General features: G+C 43.1%; 1 protein-coding gene across 1 annotated transcript in view; it reads right to left on the bottom strand.

The window, feature by feature from the left end:
* LOC126248959 (uncharacterized) overlaps positions 1-20,853 on the bottom strand; it is a 208,874-nt gene that overhangs the window by 77,810 nt on the left and 110,211 nt on the right. Inside the window, exons 4-6 of the mRNA XM_049950494.1 lie at positions 14,851-15,062; positions 13,148-13,265; positions 12,865-13,041 (exon numbers count right to left, since the gene is read on the bottom strand). Of these exons, the coding sequence (XP_049806451.1) occupies positions 12,865-13,041; positions 13,148-13,265; positions 14,851-15,062 (507 nt within the window). The remainder of the gene's footprint in view (positions 1-12,864; positions 13,042-13,147; positions 13,266-14,850; positions 15,063-20,853) is intronic.

The raw sequence follows: 20,853 nt of genomic DNA, 5'->3' as shown, positions 1-20,853 counted from the left end.
TCGAACCCATCGTTCTACCATTCCTAGACCGGCAAGGGAACTTGCTGTTCCAACAGGACAATGCACGTCCGCATGTATCCCGTGCCACCCAACGTGCTCTAGAAGGTGTAAGTCAACTACCCTGGCCAGCAAGATCTCCGGATCTGTCCCCCATTGAGCATGTTTGGGACTGGATGAAGCGTCGTCTCACGCGGTCTGCACGTCCAGCACGAACGCTGGTCCAACTGAGGCGCCAGGTGGAAATGGCATGGCAAGCCGTTCCACAGGACTACATCCAGCATCTCTACGATCGTCTCCATGGGAGAATAGCAGCCTGCATTGCTGCAAAAGGTGGATATACACTGTACTACTGCCGACATTGTGCATGCTCTGTTGCCTGTGTCTATGTGCCTGTGGTTCTGTCAGTGTGATCATGTGATGTATCTGACCCCAGGAATGTGTCAATAAAGTTTCCCCTTCCTGGGACAATGAATTCACGGTGTTCTTATTTCAATTTCCAGGAGTGTACTTCATTGGTTGTCACATCTGCTAATTCATTCACCTAAATTCCCATGTGCTCTGGTACCCAACAGAATCGAACATTCTTACCCGCGCGTTTTAGATAGATGAGAGAATCCAGAATATTCTATATTATTTTATCTGATGGGTACATTAGCTGCTTAGACTTAAGGGGAAAAAATGGTTCAAATGGCTCTGAGCACTATGGGACTTAACATCCGAGGTCATCAGTCCCCTGGAACTTAGAACTACTTAAACCTAACTAACCTAAGGACATCACACACATCTATGCCCGAGGCAGGATTCGAACCTGCGACCGTAGCGGTCACGCGGTTCCAGACTGTAGCGCCTAGAACCTCTCGGCTACCCCGGCCGGCAGACTTAAGGGCACTCAGGGAGTTGTAGCAGATAAGGAAAGTCTCAACACTATTACATTTCATTTACTCCGGTGCTCTCAAGGTCACGTGTTAATCTGCATAAAACACTGGAAATTAGTTTGGTAAATGGATCAGTTGGGGAAGACACAGAGTAACCAACAGAACTTACCTGCTTAGGCCCATTTGTGAATACTGTGATATACTCGTATATGTGATACTCGTTCAAAATTTCTGAAAACGTATCCAGGAGTACAGTTTGTCAGTTAATTCAGTAAATCTTGGCCTTTTCAGTAGCCACCGCTACACTCTTCTCTAACTCCTCATTTTCATTTGTCTCTCATCAAGAACCACTTGGTCGTTCTATGCGAGGATCCTAAATGGCCTCATTGCTCCTGGACATATTATGAAAATCGATTCCATTTCTTGGCATATTACGATTTTGTGTACAAGTGATCCTGCGACAGCGAGGAGTCTGTACGTCTGACGCGCCATTTGGAGTTGCTGTTGCTGCTACATAGCAACTGGCAGCTCCCCTTCTCTCTCTCTCGCCCCTCTCCTCCGCCGCCACCAGCAAACAAACTGGAGTGTTCATATAGACAACCATGGCTAGCATAGTTCCCTCATGATGGATAGCATTGATGATTTTTAGATAAGTAGGGGTCTCTGATCCATACAACGAACACCCATAATTTAGCAGGAATTGCACGAAAGCCTTATGAAAATCGAGCTTATAGGCCATATCTGATCTTCAAACTGTGTGAAAAAAATGGCTCTGAGCACTATGCGACTTAACTTCTGAGGTTATCAGTCGCCTAGAACTTAGAACTAATTAAACCTAACTAATCTAAGGACATCACACACATCAATGCCCGAGGCAGGATTCGAACCTGCGACCGTAGCGGTCGCTCGGTTCCAGACTGTAGCGCCTAGAACCGCACGGCCACTCCGGCCGGCAAACTGTGTGACTACGGGGATTTAAGATATTCAGTTTTTTATGTACATTTCCCCTTAGAACCTTAGATGCTAACCATGAAATTAAAAAACTAACGCGAGGCCCAGAAAGTTCACCAAACCTTTAAAACCTAGAGAGGTATCCCCCGTTTCAAAATCAGCTGACTTACAATTAGGTTATAACCCGTTATCATCCACATATATACACTGACCTACATAAATTTTGAAACAGGTTTATGTAGTCTATTCCTCTAAGCTCCTTATTGTTAGATGCACCTGACCCGTAGCGCCCGCCGAAGTGGCCGTGCGGTTAAAGGCGCTGCAGTCTGGAATCGCAAGACCGCTACGGTCGCAGGTTCGAATCCTGCCTCGGGCATGGATGTTTGTGATGTCCTTAGGTTAGTTAGGTTTAACTAGTTCTAAGTTCTAGGGAACTAATGACCTCAGCAGTTGAGTCCCATAGTGCTCAGAGCCATTTGAGCCATTTTTGACCCGTAGCAGCTGCAGGGTTGGAGGTGGAAGAAAAAATTGAAAACTCGACCATGACGAGGAAGTATTGTTCTAGACTCCTGACTGTAAACGTTATGATACTGATGGCGATAGCGAAGCATGTAACATTAAAAGTACTTCGTTTACTAACTCCAGTCTGCTGTTCACGTCTGTCATACAGGATCACAACAGTTGCAACAAGAAGCATGGCAATAACATAAAAAAATGTTCAAATGTGTTTGAAATCTTATGGGAATTCACTGCTAAGGTCATCAGTCCCTAAGCTTACACACTACTTAACCTAAATTATCCTAACGACAAACACACACTCCCATGCCCGAGGGAGGACTCGAACCTCCGCCGGGACCAGCCGCACAGTCCATGACTGCATCGCCTTAGACGGCGCGGTGCAATAACATACATAGGCAACCAAGGACGCCCCCTTGATACAGCTTCCTGAGAATATTAGGCGTCCAGTTAGCATTGCACACTTTTTTGCACAAGAAACTATGACGATTAGATGTTGGCTTTGTAGGAAAGCCTATTGTATAGGTGCCACCAGCAGAGTCAGGATCGATGCCTCCTGATCTTACAGTGAGAGCCGCTCTCTAGCTTCCTGACCATCTGCCAGTCAATCAGTCACTCTGATGATTATCTTACACAGGTCGCTGTGGTGACGCTTTATTAGCTACTGTGGTGCGTTCTGTCCTTCTCCGGTTTTTGGAGACCACCAAATATGTTCTGCCCCACGAGTTGGAAAATTTTCCAATCTGTGATACATTATTGAAAAATCTAAGCTTTCCATTGGTTTGTTCTATATAGGATGCAGCTTGCTGTATTTGATTGTACTGCAAGTGCACGCAGATTCACGTGCGAAATCCAGCTGTTACATGGAAAACTGACTATTGTAATACTCAGAATTGATAGATCAGACGTCCAACCAACCCATCTCCACAATCCCACCGTGTGGATGGGATGCAGAAGGGTGGTGGCGGAAGTTTTTGTTGTATGGATACATTCTTCTTTCAATAGAGTTGATATAAGAGGCCTGTTGGATTTATCACAGATCCTTCTGATGGAAACAAATACTTGTGTTAGGTTAGTGGATAGTTAACTATATAGGTGCACTCGTTACAAGCTCCTCTTGCACACTTTAATCCTTCGTCCTAGCTACTAGGAAGATGGAGAGATTGTAGTTTGACGACGTTTGAACATTCGGAGAACCGCTGCTATCCCCCTGGCCTTGTTTATTTCATTGGGAAACACATGTTGTAAATACCATATGACACTTCTCTGTCGCCGGCCGCTGTGGCCGAGCGGTTCTAGGCGCTTCAGTCCCGAACGGCGCTGCTGCTACGGTCGCAGGTTTGAATCCTGCCTCGGGCATGGATGTGTGTGATGTCCTTAGGTTAGTTAGATTTAAGTAGTTCTAAGTGTAGGGGACTGATGACCTCAGATGTTAAGTTGTTGTTGTTGTTTTTGGGGAAGGAGACCAGACAGCGAGGTCATCGGTCTCATCGGATTAGGGAAGGACGGGGAAGGAAGTCGGCCGTGCCCTTTGAAAGGAACGATCCCGGCATTTGCCTGGAGCGATTTAGGGAAATCACGGAAAACCTAAATCAGGATGGCCGGATGTGGGATTGAACCGTCGTCCTCCCGAATGCGAGTCCAGTGTCTAACCACTGCGCCACCTCGCTCGGTCAGATGTTAAGTCCCATAGTGCTTAGAGCCATTTGAAGCATCTGTCTGCCATACGCCCAGCTGACTGTTTGCCACGGTTCTATTGATCCTTTTCGTTCTTCTTGGCTCCTTATTCGGACCGTTTAAAAAGTTAAGGCTACTTTCTGGGATAACCGAAGTTTGCGGTACCACCTTCTTTTCAGTAATGTTTACTCCGATTTCTGTTTACAAAGTATGACACCGACGTTTCTCAAATAGTTACGCTGTGTATTTGCGCATTTACGATATTTTACATCTTCTGAAATTTGTCCAACGTAATAAAATTTTTTCATGCTTCTGTGAGATAATATTGTGCTAAGAAATTGTTTATCCTATAGATTTCGCTTTGTAATTATGTTAATCCAAATTCGAATACGTGCTTATGCAAAGCGAGGTCTGATTTTTATTTTTTCTTGATAGCACTGGTAAAAAGGCAACATATTTCGAATATTTTTCCAAATGTAATTTACGTGATTTTCTGTGAAGTTTTACAGCTCAGTAAATAGAAAGCTATTGTTATCTTCTCGAAACACACTTAACTCTTTTTAAAATAATTTTACATTTCTTAAAAGCTTAATATGTATTGTGTTATACACGTGACACATTCCATAATTTTAAAAGTTATATCTCGTGATTACTTAAAACAATGGTACTATTTTTATCCTTATATTTTTGCAATCATCAAAATATTCAGTTTTGTTTAAATTCCCCACTTACATAAAAACAGGAACTTAGTATAACAATTAATTTGATAAATTACCGCTTCTAGAACCTATCAGAAGCTCATATTCTAAAATATAAATCTGAATCCGCGCCAAAGCGTTCATTTCATTTCCTGATGTCAGTGCAGACACATATTGAGAAGTGTTGGACGGACTGTGAATGTACAACTCAGCTAGTCTTTGTTTTATGAGTATGAAAAATGTGCGTATGTTGAATCTCTTCTTAGCACAAAAAAGAAGATTAGCTTACATTTATGCTATTATGACGTATCAAAATGTGTGATAAAATTTGTGTTGTGACACCATGAAGAAGCGTCATCACTATGAAATTAAAAACCCAGGACATCTGATCTACCTCTAGACAGAATACGACGAGCCTGAAATTTGAAACTGCTACAAATATGCGTACAATTTTTATTAATATTGTCATTCACCAACGAACGTTTTGTCTCTTTCCTTGTAAATCAGTTATTTACTGAATTCGTAGTTAAAAGTGCTAGAAGAGTACATTATTATGAGGCCAGTATTCAACTGTGATTTTATGTAGAAAATGATACATGTCAAAGCAAACGAATGCTGTCGCCTCGACGGCGACATAACACGGGATGTTCACCTACCACTGAATCTGGCAGGGGAATCATCTGTGACGTTCTACGACGATAGCGTCACTTTATTTCAAGAAACGAAGAAGATTCCTGCAGCTGTAACAAACGAATTAACCCAGAAAGTGTCCAAATGGGCCATGTTTCATTCGAGTTTGCTTGGTCAGATACAGAAACTGTAAGAGGAAAATGAAATATTACGTCAAGTTACCCATAAATCACATTCTGGACTACTGAAAGCCCGTGATGAGCTTGTAGACCAGTAGAACTCCGAGCTGGCAACCTCATGTATTCTTTCATGTGCTACTGTCGCAGAAGCTAAGTACAACAGATAAGGCACGAAAAACAGCAAACAAGCCGCGCGGAGTGGCCGCGTGGTTAGAGGCGCCATGTCACGGAAGTTCGAATCCTCCCTCGGACATCTGTGTGTTTGTGTTGTTCTTAGCATAAGTTAGTTTAAGTAGTGTGTAAGTCTAGCTACCAATGACCTCATCAATTAGGAATTCACAGACATTTGAACACAGCAAACAAAATAATCAACACATTTTTTAGACCCACCGAGAACAAGAGCGCTAAAGATGTCAGGAGAAAACTTATTGATGCAATAAGCCCGAGGAAAGCCAAGTTAGGATCAGATCAATTGGGACACCCATTAACGTTGTCGTAGAGGAAACAGACAATGTTGGAGACTGCAAAAAACTTCAACAAAACCCTGATCAGGTACACAGCATTAAATGCGCACAATCGAAGGATAAGAGGCCTCTGATAATTGTGTACAATGCGCCCAAGGAAGTGGATGACAAAGAATTATTACAATATATAAATGAGCTGAACCTGGCTGGGCATTTGCAACAGAAGTGGATTTTTTTTTTAATGAAAGAGTGAATGAAATTTTCACTCTGCAGCGGAGTGTCCGCTGATATGAAACTTCATAGTAGATTTAACTTGTGTAGCGGACCGAAACTCGAACTCGGGGCCTTTGCCTTTCACCGTAAAGTGCCATAACGACTGAGCTGCCCAACTACGACTCACGATCCGTCCTCACAGCTATACTTCCAAACTTCACAGAATCTCTCCTGCAAAACTTGCAGGACTAGCGCTCCTGGAAGAAAAGTTACACAACTATGCGCTTATATAAAACTTTCTGGTAGAGTAAACCTGTGAGAACGGGCGTTGAGTCGTGCTTGGATAGCTCAGTCAGTAGAGCACTTGCTCACGAGAGGCAAAGGTCCCGAATTCGAGTGTCGGTCCGGCAGACAAGTTGAATCCACCAGGAAGTTTCATATCAGCGCACACTCCGCTGCAGAGTCTGTGAACGAGTATCTCGAAAGCGGCGAAGCTGGTCGAATGTTCACGTGCTACTGTCGTGAACATCTACGGAGAGAGGTAGAATGAAAGTGAAATTACCACTAGGCGCTAAATGCTTGGACTTCGAAGGCTCTTCACAGAACTGGGGTTCGGAGGCTTGTCTGTTCTGTAAAGAAGGACAGACGGTGATCTGTGGCATCTCTGCCGAAAAAGCACAATGCTGGTGCACGCACAAGTATTTCGGAGTACACAGTCCATCGTACATTGTTGAATATGGAGCTCCACAGCAGACCATCCCTCCGTGTTCACATGTTGACTCAACGACATCGTCAATTACGATTGCAGTGGGCATGGGACCATCGGGATTCGACCGTCTACATCTACATCTACATCTACATCTACATCCATACTCCGCAAGCCACCTGACGGTGTGTGGCGGGGGGTACCCTGGAGTACCTCTATCGGTTCTCCCTTCTATTCCAGTCTCGTATTGTTAGTGGAAAGGAGGATTGTCGGTATGCTTCTGTGTGGGCTCTAATCTCTCTGATTTTATCCTCATGATCTCTTCGCGAGATATACGTAGGAGGGAGCAATATACTGCTTGACTCTTCGGTGAAGGTATGTTCTCGAAACTTTAACAAAAGCCCGTACCGAGCTACTGAGCGTCTCTCCTGCAGAGTCTTCCACTGGAGTTCATCTATCATCTCCGTAACGCTTTCGCGATTACTAAATGATCCTGTAACGAAGCGCGCTGCTCTCCGTTGGATCTTCACTATCTCTTCTATCAACCCTATCTGGTACGGATCCCACACTGCTGAGCAGTATTCAAGGAGTGGGCGAACAAGCGTACTGTAACCTACTTCCTTTGTTTTCGGATTGCATTTCCTTAGGATTCTTCCAATGAATCTCAGTCTGGCATCTGCTTTACCGACGATCAACTTTATATGATCATTCCATTTTAAATCACTCCTAATGCGTACTCCCAGATAATTTATGGAATTAACTGCTTCCAGTTGCTGACCTGCTATTTTGTAGCTAAATGATAAGGGATCTATCTTTCTATGTATTCGCAGCACATTACACTTGTCTACATTGAGATTCAATTGCCATTCCCTGCACCATGCGTCAATTCGCTGCAGATCCTCCTGCATTTCAGTACAATTTTCCATTGTTACAACCTATCGATACACCACAGCAACATCTGCAAAAAGCCTCAGTGAACTTCCGATGTCATCCAAAAGGTCATTTATGTATATTGTGAATAGAAACGGTCCTATGACACTCCCCTGCGACACTCCTGAAATCACTCTTACTTCGGAAGACTTCTCTCCATTTAGAATGACATGCTGCGTTCTGTTATCTAGGAACTCTTCAATCCAATCACACAATTGGTCTGATAGTCCATATGCTCTTACTTTGTTCATTAAACGACTGTGGGGAACTGTATCGAACGCCTTGCGGAAGTCAAGAAACACGGCATCTACCTGTGAACCCGTGTCTATGGCCCTCTGAGTCTCGTGGACGAATAGCGCGAGCTGGGTTTCACACGACCGTCTTTTTCGAAACCCATGCTGATTCCTACAGAGTAGATTTCTAGTCCCCAGAAAAGTCATTATACTCGAACATAGTACGTGTTCCAAAATTCTACAACTGATCGACGTTAGAGATATAGGTCTATAGTTCTGCACATCTGTTCGACGTCCCTTCTTGAAAACGGGAATGACCTGTGCTCTTTTCCAATTCTTTGGAACGCTACGCTCTTCTAGAAACCTACGGTACACCGCTGCAAAAAGGGGGGCAAGTTCCTTCGCGTACTCTGTGTAAAATCGAACTGGTATCCCATCAGGTCCAGCGGCCTTTCCTCTTTTGAGCGATTTTAATTGTTTCTCTATCCCTCTGTCGTCTATTTCGATATCTATCATTTTGTCATCTGTGCGACAATCTAGAGAAGGAACAGTCGATCGATGGAAACGTGTCTCTTCGGGTGAATCACATTTTTCTACACTAGGTCGATGGTCGTCTCCACAAACGTCGTCATCGATGTGAATGGCGGGTCGAAACGTGCAGCGCGCCACGGAAGCAGGCCGGCGGGAGCAGTTTTATGCCATGGGAGACATTCTCCTGTGGTTGCATGGACCTGTGGTAGTAATCGAAGACACGCTGACAGCTACGAACCAGCTGTACCCCTTCATGCTTGGTGTCTTCCCCGACCGCGATATCCTCTTTCTGCAGTATAATAATTTTCCGTGTCTCGGAGCCAGAACCGTACTATACTGACTTGAGGAGCATTATAGCGAACTCACGTTGATGTCTTGGCGACCAAATTCGCTTGATGTAAATCCTATAGAACCAATCTGGGTCGTTATCTTTCGCCATCACCGCGTACACAAGTCAGCGGCCCGTTATTTACGCCAATTACATGACCTGTTCGTTGACATCTAATCCCACATACCTCCAGAACCTACCAACAAACTGTCGGATCCCTGATACGCAGGATCAGTGATGTATTTCGTTCCAGAGACGAACAAACAAGCTAATATGCAAGTGGTCGTAATGTTTTGGCTCATAAGTGCAAATATAATTTAGAGACACTTTAATATTTATGCATACGTATATAACAAAGAAAATGGCCACTACATGGGTATGCGTAGACTTGAGGATTGCCCAGACATGCACATACAAATGTGGGCAATCTACAATAGTGTACCAATAATTGGTCTAGGAGCAGGTATAATTGTGGTTAGTCGGCAAACCTCGAGTTTTTCCGGGGTCGTCAGTAACATATCTAGTAACATAAGCTGGAAAGCATTCACTTAGACCTTGATATAATTCATTTTATTAGATGTTGCTTATATTATATTACGTTTTCAATATTGTTTTGTTTACACATTAATATTAGCTATGGTTGCTGTTAACATAATTTATAACAATATATATAAAACATCATGTATCACCATGAGTATTTACTATATACGATCTGTTTAGATTTTCCAGGTATTAGGTCTAAAATTCGTGGCAAGAAATTGAATCTGATCTGCTTGCCAATAAAGTGTGTGTAATGGAATACATGCTCACTCCGTTCACGAATGTCTGTATTAAACCAGAAACAAAAATACACTACTGGCCATTAAAATAGCTACACCAAGAAGAAATGCAGATGATAAACGGGTATTCATTGGACAAATATATTGTACTAGAACTGACGTGTGATTTCATTTTCACGCAATTTGGGTGCATAGATCCAAAGAAATCAAAACCCAGAACAACCACCTCTGGCCGTAATAACGGCCTTGATACGCCTGGACATTGAGTCAAACAGAGCTTGGATGGCGTTGACTGGTACAGCTGCCCATGCAGCTTCAACACGATACCACAGTTCATCAAGAGTAGTGACTGGCGTATTGTGACGAGCCAGTTGCTCGGCCACCATTGACCAGACGTTTTCAATCGGTGAGAGATCTGGAGAATGTGCTGGCCGGGGCAGTAGTCGAACATTTTCTGTAACCGGAAAGGCCCATACATGACCTGCAACGTGCGGTCGTGCATTATCCTGCTGAAATTTAGGGTTTCGCCGGGATCGAATGAACGGTAGAGCCACGGATCGTAACACATCTGAAATATAACGTCCACTGTTCAAAGTGCCGTCAATCCGAACAGGAGGTGACCCAGACGTGTAACCAATGGCACCCCATACCATCACGCCGGGTGATACGCCAGTATGGCGATGACGAATACACGCTTCCAATATGCGTTCACCGTGATGTCGCCAAACACGGATGCGACCATCATGATGCTGTAAACAGAACCTGGATTCATCCGAAAAAATGACGTTTTGCCATTCGTGCACCCAGGTTCGTCGTTGAGTACACCATCGCAGGCGCTCCTGTCTGTGATGCAGCGTAAAGGGTAACCGCAGCCATGGTCTCCGAGCTGATAGTCCATGCTGCTGCAGACGTCATCGAACTGTTCGTGCAGATGGTTGTTGTCTTGCAAATGTCCCCATCTGTTGACTCAGGGATCGAGACGTGGCTGCACGATCCGTTAAAGCCATGCGGATGAGATGCCTTTCATCTCGACTGTTAGTGATACGAGGCCGTTGGGATCCAGCATGGCGTTCCGTATTACCCTCCTGAACCCACCGATTCCATATTCTGCTAACAGTCATTGGATCTCGACCAACGCGAGCAGCAATGTCTCGATACGATAAAACGCAATCGCGATAGGCTACAATCCGACCTTTATCAAAGTCGGAAACGTGATCCTACGCATTTCTCCTCCTCACACGAGGCATCACAACAACGTTTCACCAGGCAACGCCGGTCAACTGCTGTCTGTGTATGAGAAATCGGTTGGGAACTTACCTCATGTCAGCACGTTGTAGGTGTCGCCACCGGGGCCAACCTTGTGTGAATGCTCTGAAAAGCTAATCGTTTGCATATCACAGCATGTTCTTCCTGTCGGTCAAATTTCGCGTCTGTAGCACGTCATCTTCGTGGTGTAGCAATTTTAATGGCCAGTAGTCTATTTTCTATCGCTCGGTTCCGAGTTTACAAGGCAAACAATGCAACTGTCAGTCCCTTCCCAAATATTCTCAATTGGGATCTCAAATGCGTCACTCCGTTTTACTGGGGATTGGCTGCGAAAAAAGAGCTATATAACAGGCCACATTTCCACCAGTCCGCTTTGCGCATTAGTGCAAGAAATGAAAAGCGTAACAATGTTAAGAAGGCGACACTTCAAATATACGATATTATTTAACGTAATATTTAAACTGTACAACACTATGGCGGCCCAAGCCCGGAAGGAGGAGGCACAGGCGTAACAACCTCGTAAGAAAGCCTGGGCTCACCTGGTCCGGGTGATAGCAATCTGTGAGACTCCATGCTAGGTTTACAATGAACACTTCAACGGTAGTGAAGGCGGAAAAAATGGATCATGGAACGGCGGAACTTGCGGAATAAGCAACACAAGGAAAAAATCAACAACGCATCTGACATGCAGCAAGTGGTAAAGTGGCCAGCGTCTGTTTACCAGAGGTGCAGCTAGAAACGTACTCCTCAGAGTTAACAACCCTGAGAGTACCTTTAGGGGACTTGCCCCCTACTCGACAAGCAATCAACAGAGGAGATGCACTTTATAGAAATAATAGTAATGGTGCACACAAATCTAAATCAAGCATAGCCTTATTTAAAAGTGGCAAAGCTAACTGATGTAAAGAGCAAAAGAAGACTACAGTTTTATGGCCACTTATACCAAATGGATAGTAACAGACCAACCGAGCAGACCTTGAACATACTAAACAGCTACAAATACAAACCCACATGGTTCACCGAAATTGACAAAGATATGAGATACACAGGAATTAGAGTGGACCTAACAGATAACAGAATACTTTTTAAAGAAGCAACACAAAAGGCAGGATTTCAGGAAAGAAAGAGGTCTGCAAATGGAAGAAAGTGGACCCAGGAAGAAAAGGAACGACCCTCTCGAAGGATGAAGGAGGTCTGAGAGCAATGAAAATTAAACAAAAATATGGGAGGGACTGCCAGTTGCATCGTTTGCCTTGTAAACTCAGAACCGAGCGATCGAAAATATTTTTGTTTCTGGTATAATACAGACATTTGTGAACGGAGTGAGCATGTTATTCCATTACCCACACTTCACTAGCACAAAGAAGCAACCCAAAGTTGATTTATCGCACCCTCCAAATGGGTTATCTGAATAAATAAATAAAACTGAACAACATGAGAAATTACCAATATGTGAGGGAAAGAATCATGAGAACCTACTTAAGGGACCTGTTAAATACGATGTTAAGAATTAAAGAAAGAAAGAAGGAATGAAGGAAAAACAAGGTAAATATTAACATACTTCTCTCGAAAAGGCTCATATTATAGTACCATAGGGAAACAGTTACGATTAAATAAGTTGTCTTTTATTTACAAACTGATAAATGGTTCCACGACAATCGCATATTCATATCACAGTCGTTACAAAAACCGTAATATGTCACTATTTACAGTACGTAGGCAATTACATAGTTAGTGAGGTGTGTATTTTTCGTGGTGAATATTTGTTAATTTTCATAAATTACAATATTTATAGCAATTCCTACAAGAGATGAATATTCAAACAAGAACACAATCAAAGAATAGGTCTACACGACTTAGTACATACTTGAGTGCACCGTTATCTTACCTTGTAAATATTTTGTGAGTATTCAAATCCAGAAAGCTTAAGAATGTAATTTTTAGTCACAAGTGTATTATGTGATGAAATTGCTGTGTGTAGCCATCCATTATCATGAAGAAATATCATAACTTCACATAACTGAATCATGAAACTCTTCTTCTGCACTGGTGTGAAAATGACTTTCTGTAAAAGTATCATGTGATAAATGACAAAGGAGAAAACCATTTGGGCTTTTGCGTAGGCTTTTCTGAGACAAGTAGAAATTGATATTTAATAGTATATTTCCAACCTTTTCGTGAATTAAATTATACAGTGAGTCCAATATGTCTTCAAACACCATTACAACATGATATCCTTCCATATGTAGTAGGCCCATAAGTAAAAGGATGTTAGTGTGACGAATTTCTCTGGAAAATTTTTTTTAATTTTATTTTACACATTAATTAATTCAGAATACGTACCAAGTAAAACTGACAATAGTTGCTTTTACCAGCCACAAAATATAATATTGTACTAACATTATTGCGACATTTCAGGAACTTATACTAAGATATTTCTTTCGCAAAGCCAGTAACAAAGACATTTTTGAGATCAACACTCTTAATATTTCACAATAAAATCCAAAAATGTTATTAAAATTACAGTTCACAATGAAGATAATATAGAATGACCATATTTAATGATATATGTTACAGTAAGTCACAATTATTCAGTGCTAATTTAAATGTAGTGATCTTTTGGGAGAGGAAACGGGAAAGCGATGTGAAAGAGAAAAGAAATACTGAGAATGACATGATAAGTGTCAAGAGTGTTAGATTAATAGAAGTTAAATAAAAACTAAAGAAGCAGCCGCCCTTTCTAGAGTTACTTGGTTAGTTGCGTGTTCCATGGATGATTTGCATAATTGCTCATAATACAATGTGGCTAAAATACTACGCTGATGAGGCAAGTATACAAACAATAAGACAGTCTGAATCACTGTCAGTTACCTGAACAAGTGATGATGATAATTTGTGGGTGAGGGGGCTAAACATCAAGGTCATCAGCGTACTGAAGAATGCAATTAATGTGTAACACCTAAAGCATGACTCTGAACTCTCAAATTAATTACTACAATGCTAATTCCACAACTAAATTGTTGTATAACTGTAAAATATACATATAGCATGCTAAGCAGGTAGTTAACATTTCATCCTAGGCCTAAATGAGAGAACGAACAAGCCCCATTTTAAGGGAAAGAAGGTAACACACAGTGTTTATATCGGCTGTGACAATGTTATTTTCACGTTTAAAATGTCCATCAAAATGCTGGCACACACACACACACACACACACACACACACACACACACACAAAGAGAAAGGGAATATGGTGGAAAACAAAGAGATGTGACTTCAACAGATGGAGGGCTTGAGGGAATTGGGGGAAGTAAATTGGTGTACTGAAATGCTCCTCTCAACATCTGCATCACAACCAATCGTACACTAGAGCTCACAACATGGACAAAGTTCTTTCCTTGCAACTAATTTTCTTCGGAAATAAGTTTTCGAGGGTGCTAAATATGCAAAACGTACAAGAAAGAGCTGCAGTGATAGACAGACATAATAGCAAATAACTCAGCCTACATTATCTAAATTAAAGATTTTTTATTTTAATCAAAGACTATTTTATGCAACAGCACCATACATCTGCAATGATTTATTCTGCCAGTCACGTAATGCTAAGTTCTTTGATCAGGAAACTTTTGCTACAATTACAATAACACCAAAACTGGCACTTGTCAAGAATTTTCCATAAAATATACATTTCAATCACGTGATCTCAAATAACGGTAGAAACGTGTTTTCTGTCCCAAACTGTAAAGATTACAAGACAAGTTTATCAGCTGCCGGAAACCAATCGCTGCATAAATCACGAGTCTATCGTTAATGTGATTACGTAAAGACATGTTTGCAGAAATGTTCATGTTGCCTCAATAAGTGAAATACTTACGTTAAGATATCTACCTCTCGCAGCGCAGTTTCGCTGTTATTCCCATCGCTGCGAGTTTTAATAGTGACGAACGTATGTCCGACACACACCCTGTGTAAGGCCACGTTGCCTTGTTGCAGACAGTGCCAGACGTCACGCTTTGGAAGCATCGTAGACTCCAAAATAGGTATGCCCATGTACCTCCCGCTAGCGAATATGTCCTTGTGACAAACCTAGAAACAAAATAAGTGTGCATGAAAATATGAAATCACGTTATTAACGAAATAAACGTCACCACAATTTAAAATTGCTTCTGATAAGCGATAGTATAACAGTGCCACCGTACACAACATTAATCAAAGCCTTAAAATAAACACATTGGCGACAGTGGAACGCTGTGTAAGGTGTAGAACAAGTACCAGGTGGTCATGTGACGAGAAAGACAGGCCGCAGCGCGTACGTCACGAGTGTAGGTCTTGCTCGCTCCCTCTATCAGATCAGCTGACGAACTGCGTTTTTAAACCTGTTAACACTTAAATGGGTATTTACGTACAGACGAGAATTGCATATTCTACTGGAATCCGTTGTTATGGACTCTTACAGTTTACTACAACGATCGGTTGTCCATAGGACTACTACTATCAGGTTGGTGCATAAGTCCGTAGCGTCTTTCCGTAAGTTCACAACAGATACACGTAACGGAGACTTTAATCATCAGTAATACACTACTGGCCATTAAAATTGCTGCACCAAGAAGAAATGCAGATGATAAGCGGGTATTCATTGGACAAATATATTATACTAGAACTGACATGTGATTACATTTTCACGCAGTTTGGGTGCATAGATCCTGAGAAATCAGTATCCAGAACAACCACCTCTGGCCGTAATAACGGCCTTGATATGCCTGGGCATTGAGTCAGAGCTTGGATGGCGTGGACAGGTAAAGCTGCCCATGCAGCTTCAACACGATACCACAGTTCATCAAGAGTAGTGACTGGCGTATTTTCATGAGCCAGTTGCTCGGCCACCATTGACCAGACGTTTACAGTTGGTGAGAGATCTGGAGAATGTGCTGGCCAGGGCAGCAGTCGAACATTTTCTGTATCCAGAAAGGCCCGTACAAGACCTGCAACATGCGATCGTGCATTATCCTGCTGAAATGTAGGGTTTCGCAGGGATCGAATTAAGGGTAGAGCCACGGGTTGTAACACATCTGAAACGTAACGTCCACTGTTCAAAGTGCCGTCAATGCGAACAAGAGGTGACTGAGACGTGTAACCAGTGGCACGCCATACCATCACGCCGGGTGATACGCCAGTATGGCGATGACGAATACACGCTTCCAATGTGCGTTCACCGCGATGTCACCAAACACGGATGCGACCATCATGATGATGTCAACAGAACCTGGATTCATCCGAAAAAATGACGTTTTGCCATTCGTGCACCCAGGTTCGTCGTTGAGTACAACATCGCAGGCGCTCCTGTCTGTGATGCAGCGTCATGGGTAACCGCAGCCATTGTCTCCGAGCCGATAGTCCAAGCTGCTGCAAACGTCGTCGAACTGTTCGTGCAGATGGTTGTTGTCTTGCAAACGTCCCCATCTGGTGACTCAGGGATCGAGACGTGGATCCGTTACAACCATGCGGATAAGATGCCTGTCATCTCGACTGCTAGTTATACGAGGCCGTTGGGATTCAGCACGGCGTTCCGTGTTACCCTCCTGAACCCACCGATTCCATATTCTGCTAACAGTCATTAGATCTCGACCAACGCGAGCAGCAATGTCGCGATACGATACACCGCAATCGCGATAGGCTGCAATCCGACCTTTATCAAAGTCGGAAATGTGATGGTACGCATTTCTCCTCCTCACACGAGGCATCACAACAACGTTTCACCAGGCAACGCCGGTCAACTGCTGTTTGTGTATGAGAAATCGGTTGAAAATTTTCCTCATGTCAGCACGTTGTAGCTGTCGCCACCGGCGCCAACCTTGTGTGAATGCTCTGAAAAGCTAATCATTTGCATATCACAGCATCTTCTTCCTTTCGGTTAAATTTCGCGTCTGTAGCACGTCTTCTTCGTGGTGTAGCAATTTTAATGGCCAGTAGTGTATATTCTCCTTCACTATTTATAACATTTTGACAACGCTGGGGTAACTTTTCGATTCCGCGACTGTCGAAATCACTTGGTTTTGAGGTGGAGAACTCGTTGAGCCATGTTCGGAGCGCATTTTCATCCGGAGCAGAAGTTCCTTGAAGGTTGTTCGATAGAAAGTGGAAAAGGTTAAAAGCTGAGGACGCACTATCAGGTGAATAAGGTGGGTGAGGAATGACTTCCCAACCCGGCTTCTGTATAATGGTATATGTCAGTCTAGTAGAATGCGGGCGGGCTTAGCACCACTGCACGCAGTCTTCCTGGTCTTTGTTGTGGGATCTGGTCTGCAAGACGCCTCATTTGTTGGCAATAAATGTCAGCAGTGATAGTTATACCTCGGGGAAGCAATTCGTAATACACCACACTGTTGCTAGTCCACCAGATGCATAACATTATCTTTTGTATCTCTGCTAAGGTCTTTGTACGAGGAGTTGCTGCTTTGTTTGGGCTAAACCATTCCTTTGTTTTCCTTATGTTAGCACCAAGCAGTAATAGTATAGGATAGGAATGGTCAGTGTCGTTCACGAGCCAATTAATATCGAGCAAGTGAGCTGAACGTATGGTCACCTACTGCTTTTTGTGCTTTCGGTTCAGCGCGGGATTAGCCGAGCGGTCTATGGCGCTACAGTCATAGACTGTGCGGCTGGTCCCGGCGGAGGTTCGAGTCCTCCCTCGGGCATGGATGTGTGTGTTTGTCCTTAGGATAATTTAGGTTAAGTAGTGTGTAAGCTTAGGGACTGATGACCTTATCAGTTAAGTCCCATAAGGTTTCACACACATTTGAACATGTTTTTGTTTTCGGCTTACAGCATGTGGTATCCAAACACCAGATTTTTGCATGCAACTGTAGCACGATGGTGGAATGTTCACAGTTCATCACATCTGCCAGTTTTCGAGTACACTGGCAGGAATCGTTGTGGATTAATGCGTTTAAATATTCCTCACGAAACCCCAAAGGTCTTCCTGAAAGTGGAGAGTCACTAATATCGAAATGATCTTCCTTAAATCGAAAAACCATTTTCTTGCCGTGCTCTGTCCAGTGGTAATACACGACGCAAATATCTCTAGCTGCCTCCGCTGCTGTCAGCTACAGTAGTCTAAGAAGCTACTAAACTCAAAGAGAATATGTTGGAAATGGTCCGATTTCTCCACTTGACACTCCATTTTCTAGCGTCCACAGCTCCACTCACTATCTCCAAATGACAAAATGACAATATGTATACTGAAATAGCAACAATGAACTACAAATAATAAATTACAATCGATAAACAAACCCATAGCAACTGGAATACCAATATGCAAAACAAAAACGCTACGAACTTACGCACACCAATCTAACAATTTGTTACGGTTGCACCAGGTACAGCAAAACAAAAATGATGCCGAAATGATTATCGGTTGTATGAGGCGCTACATCTTCTATGAAATGTTAAGCAGAAGAGACTGAGTGCTATAAACAAGGCGTTGTAACATTTATGTCAAGCACAGATATTAAATTACAGCATACTGCAAAGTTGTGTGTTTCGTTGTAGTTAGTAAGACTCCACAATAGCGGATTCCAGTAGACGATGCAGTTCTCGTTTCTACGTAAATACCCAATTACGAGTTAACAGGGCAGCCCCCGGCCCATCTACCCCCCTCTCTTCCCCTCCCTCCCTTCTTCCGTTCAGCCTCATCTCCTTGCGGCTGGCAGATCCTCCGTTTTGTCCGCATCTCGTGGTCGTGCAGTAGCGTTCTCGCTTCCCACGCCCGGGTTCCCGGGTTCGATTCCCGGCGGGGTCAGGGATTTTCTCTGCCTCGTGATGACTGGGTGTTGTGTGCTGTCCTTAGGTTAGTTAGGTTTAAGTAGTTCTAAGTTCTAGGGGACTGATGACCATAGATGTTAAGTCCCATAGTGCTCAGAGCCATGTTTTGAAGATCCTCCGTTTTGATCATCGACAGTGTGCCGCGTCAGTGCTGTGTTTAGTGCTGTTTCTCCTGTGCGTCGAGAGATGTGATTTTAATTCTGTTCTGGCCTTGTACCTAGTGTTACTGTCGGTGTTTGTTATGTGCTACGCCATCCGTCAATACTTTTATGCTCTGGTCATACTGTGCCTTGTGTTCTTTAATTGTCCCAGTGTGTGGTTTTTTGTGTGCGCTACTTTTTTACGGTTTTTATCTGCATTTTACAGTCGCCCCTTTTTTGTCTATTGTCTTCCATGATGTTCCCCCTTTTTTATATCTATGTTCACCATGTTTTCTCCTTTGTTATTTTTAAATGTCTTCTATTGTTTGTTCTGTCTTTCGGCTGAAGAGCAGCACATATTGTGCTGCCAGCCCGCCCCGATGGGGATTTGAAATACAATAAAGGAAAAAAAATTAACAGGGCAAGAAACGCAGTTCGTCTCCGGAGCTGAACGAGCGAGCAAGCTCACAAGGGGAAGGCCTCAGACACGGCCAACCGATTCAGCTCAAATTTGGCAGGTCGCTTGTGTACAACCTAAAACGAAGGAATCTAAGATATTTTGGGTCAACACCCCCGCAATTTTGAGAAAATCGCCCCTAAAGGTTATGAGTAGGAATCGACTCAAAATTAGCGGGATCGATAGATAATTGGCCGGCCGAAGTGGCCGTGCGGTTAAAGGCGCTGCAGTCTGGAACCGCAAGACCGCTACGGTCGCAGGTTCGAATCCTGCCTCGGGCATGGATGTTTGTGATGTCCTTAGGTTAGTTAGGTTTAACTAGTTCTAAGTTCTAGGGGACTAATGACCTCAGCAGTTGAGTCCCATAGTGCTCAGAGCCATTTGAACCATTTTTTTGATAGATAATTGTAAATAGAGCATTTTTCATCATCAGGTATAGGGTCCGAAAATGCATACTTTCCAGAAATCGGAGTAAGAAACTTTTACAACTGCCGCTTCTGTATCCACAATGTAAACGCTTTTCGCCGGCAGCACCGATAGCGCAACGGTCAAGGTAACTGGCTGGGACTCGGAGAACCCGGGTTCGAATCTCGAAGATACCTAGCGGACGTTGATCTTTTCATTTGTATTTTTCCATATCTCAATTAATAGGGATAGGCGGGTTAATAAGGTAAGTATTATTATCATTCCTTATTGATTTACTTACCTTATTAACCGTCCTATCCCTATCAATTGAGATATGAAAAAATACAAACGAAAAGAACAATATCCGCTACGTTTCTTCGAGATTCGAACCCGAGTTTTCCGATTACCAGCCAATTACCTTGCCAATTGCGCTGTCGGCGAAAGGCGTTTACCGTGTGGGTACAGAAGCGGCAGTTGTAAAAGTTTCTTTCCTCGATTTCTGGAAAATTTTGCTTTTGCGGACCCCATACCTGATGATGAAAAATTCTCTATTTACAATTATTTATCGATTCCTCCAATTTTGAGTCGATTGCTCGTCATAACCTTTAGGGGTGATTTTCTCAAAATTGCGGGGGTGTTGACCCAAAATATCTTAGATTCCTTCGTTTTAGGTTGTCCACAAGCGACCTACCAAATTTGAGTCGAATCGGTTGGCCGTGTCTGAGGCCTTCCCCTTGTCAATCCCACCCTCGTGACGCACGCGCCGCGGCCTGTCTTTCTCGTGGGCCTCGTGTCAGTGAAGTTGTGTTTATGTGCCAGTCGGCAGTATGGAATCAGCTCAGTAATATGGGCAGACGTTGAAACCTGACAGAATAGCTGAAACGAGTTACTGTGTTTGCACGTACCCACCTCCACACTGCGAAGTAAGAGGACCTGGACGTCATGACCTATAGATGTTTTAGTATTTTGAAATTTAATAACTCAAAAACTTTAATAGATATTAGAATTAAACTTTAACCAGACAATTAGCATATTTTCACCTATATTTCACAAA

This window comes from Schistocerca nitens, chromosome 3, assembly GCF_023898315.1.
Source record: "Schistocerca nitens isolate TAMUIC-IGC-003100 chromosome 3, iqSchNite1.1, whole genome shotgun sequence".
Classification (NCBI taxonomy): Eukaryota; Metazoa; Arthropoda; class Insecta; order Orthoptera; family Acrididae; genus Schistocerca; species Schistocerca nitens.
The sequence above is the reverse complement of the archived record's forward strand: the minus strand, read 5'-3'. Positions and strand labels throughout refer to the sequence as shown.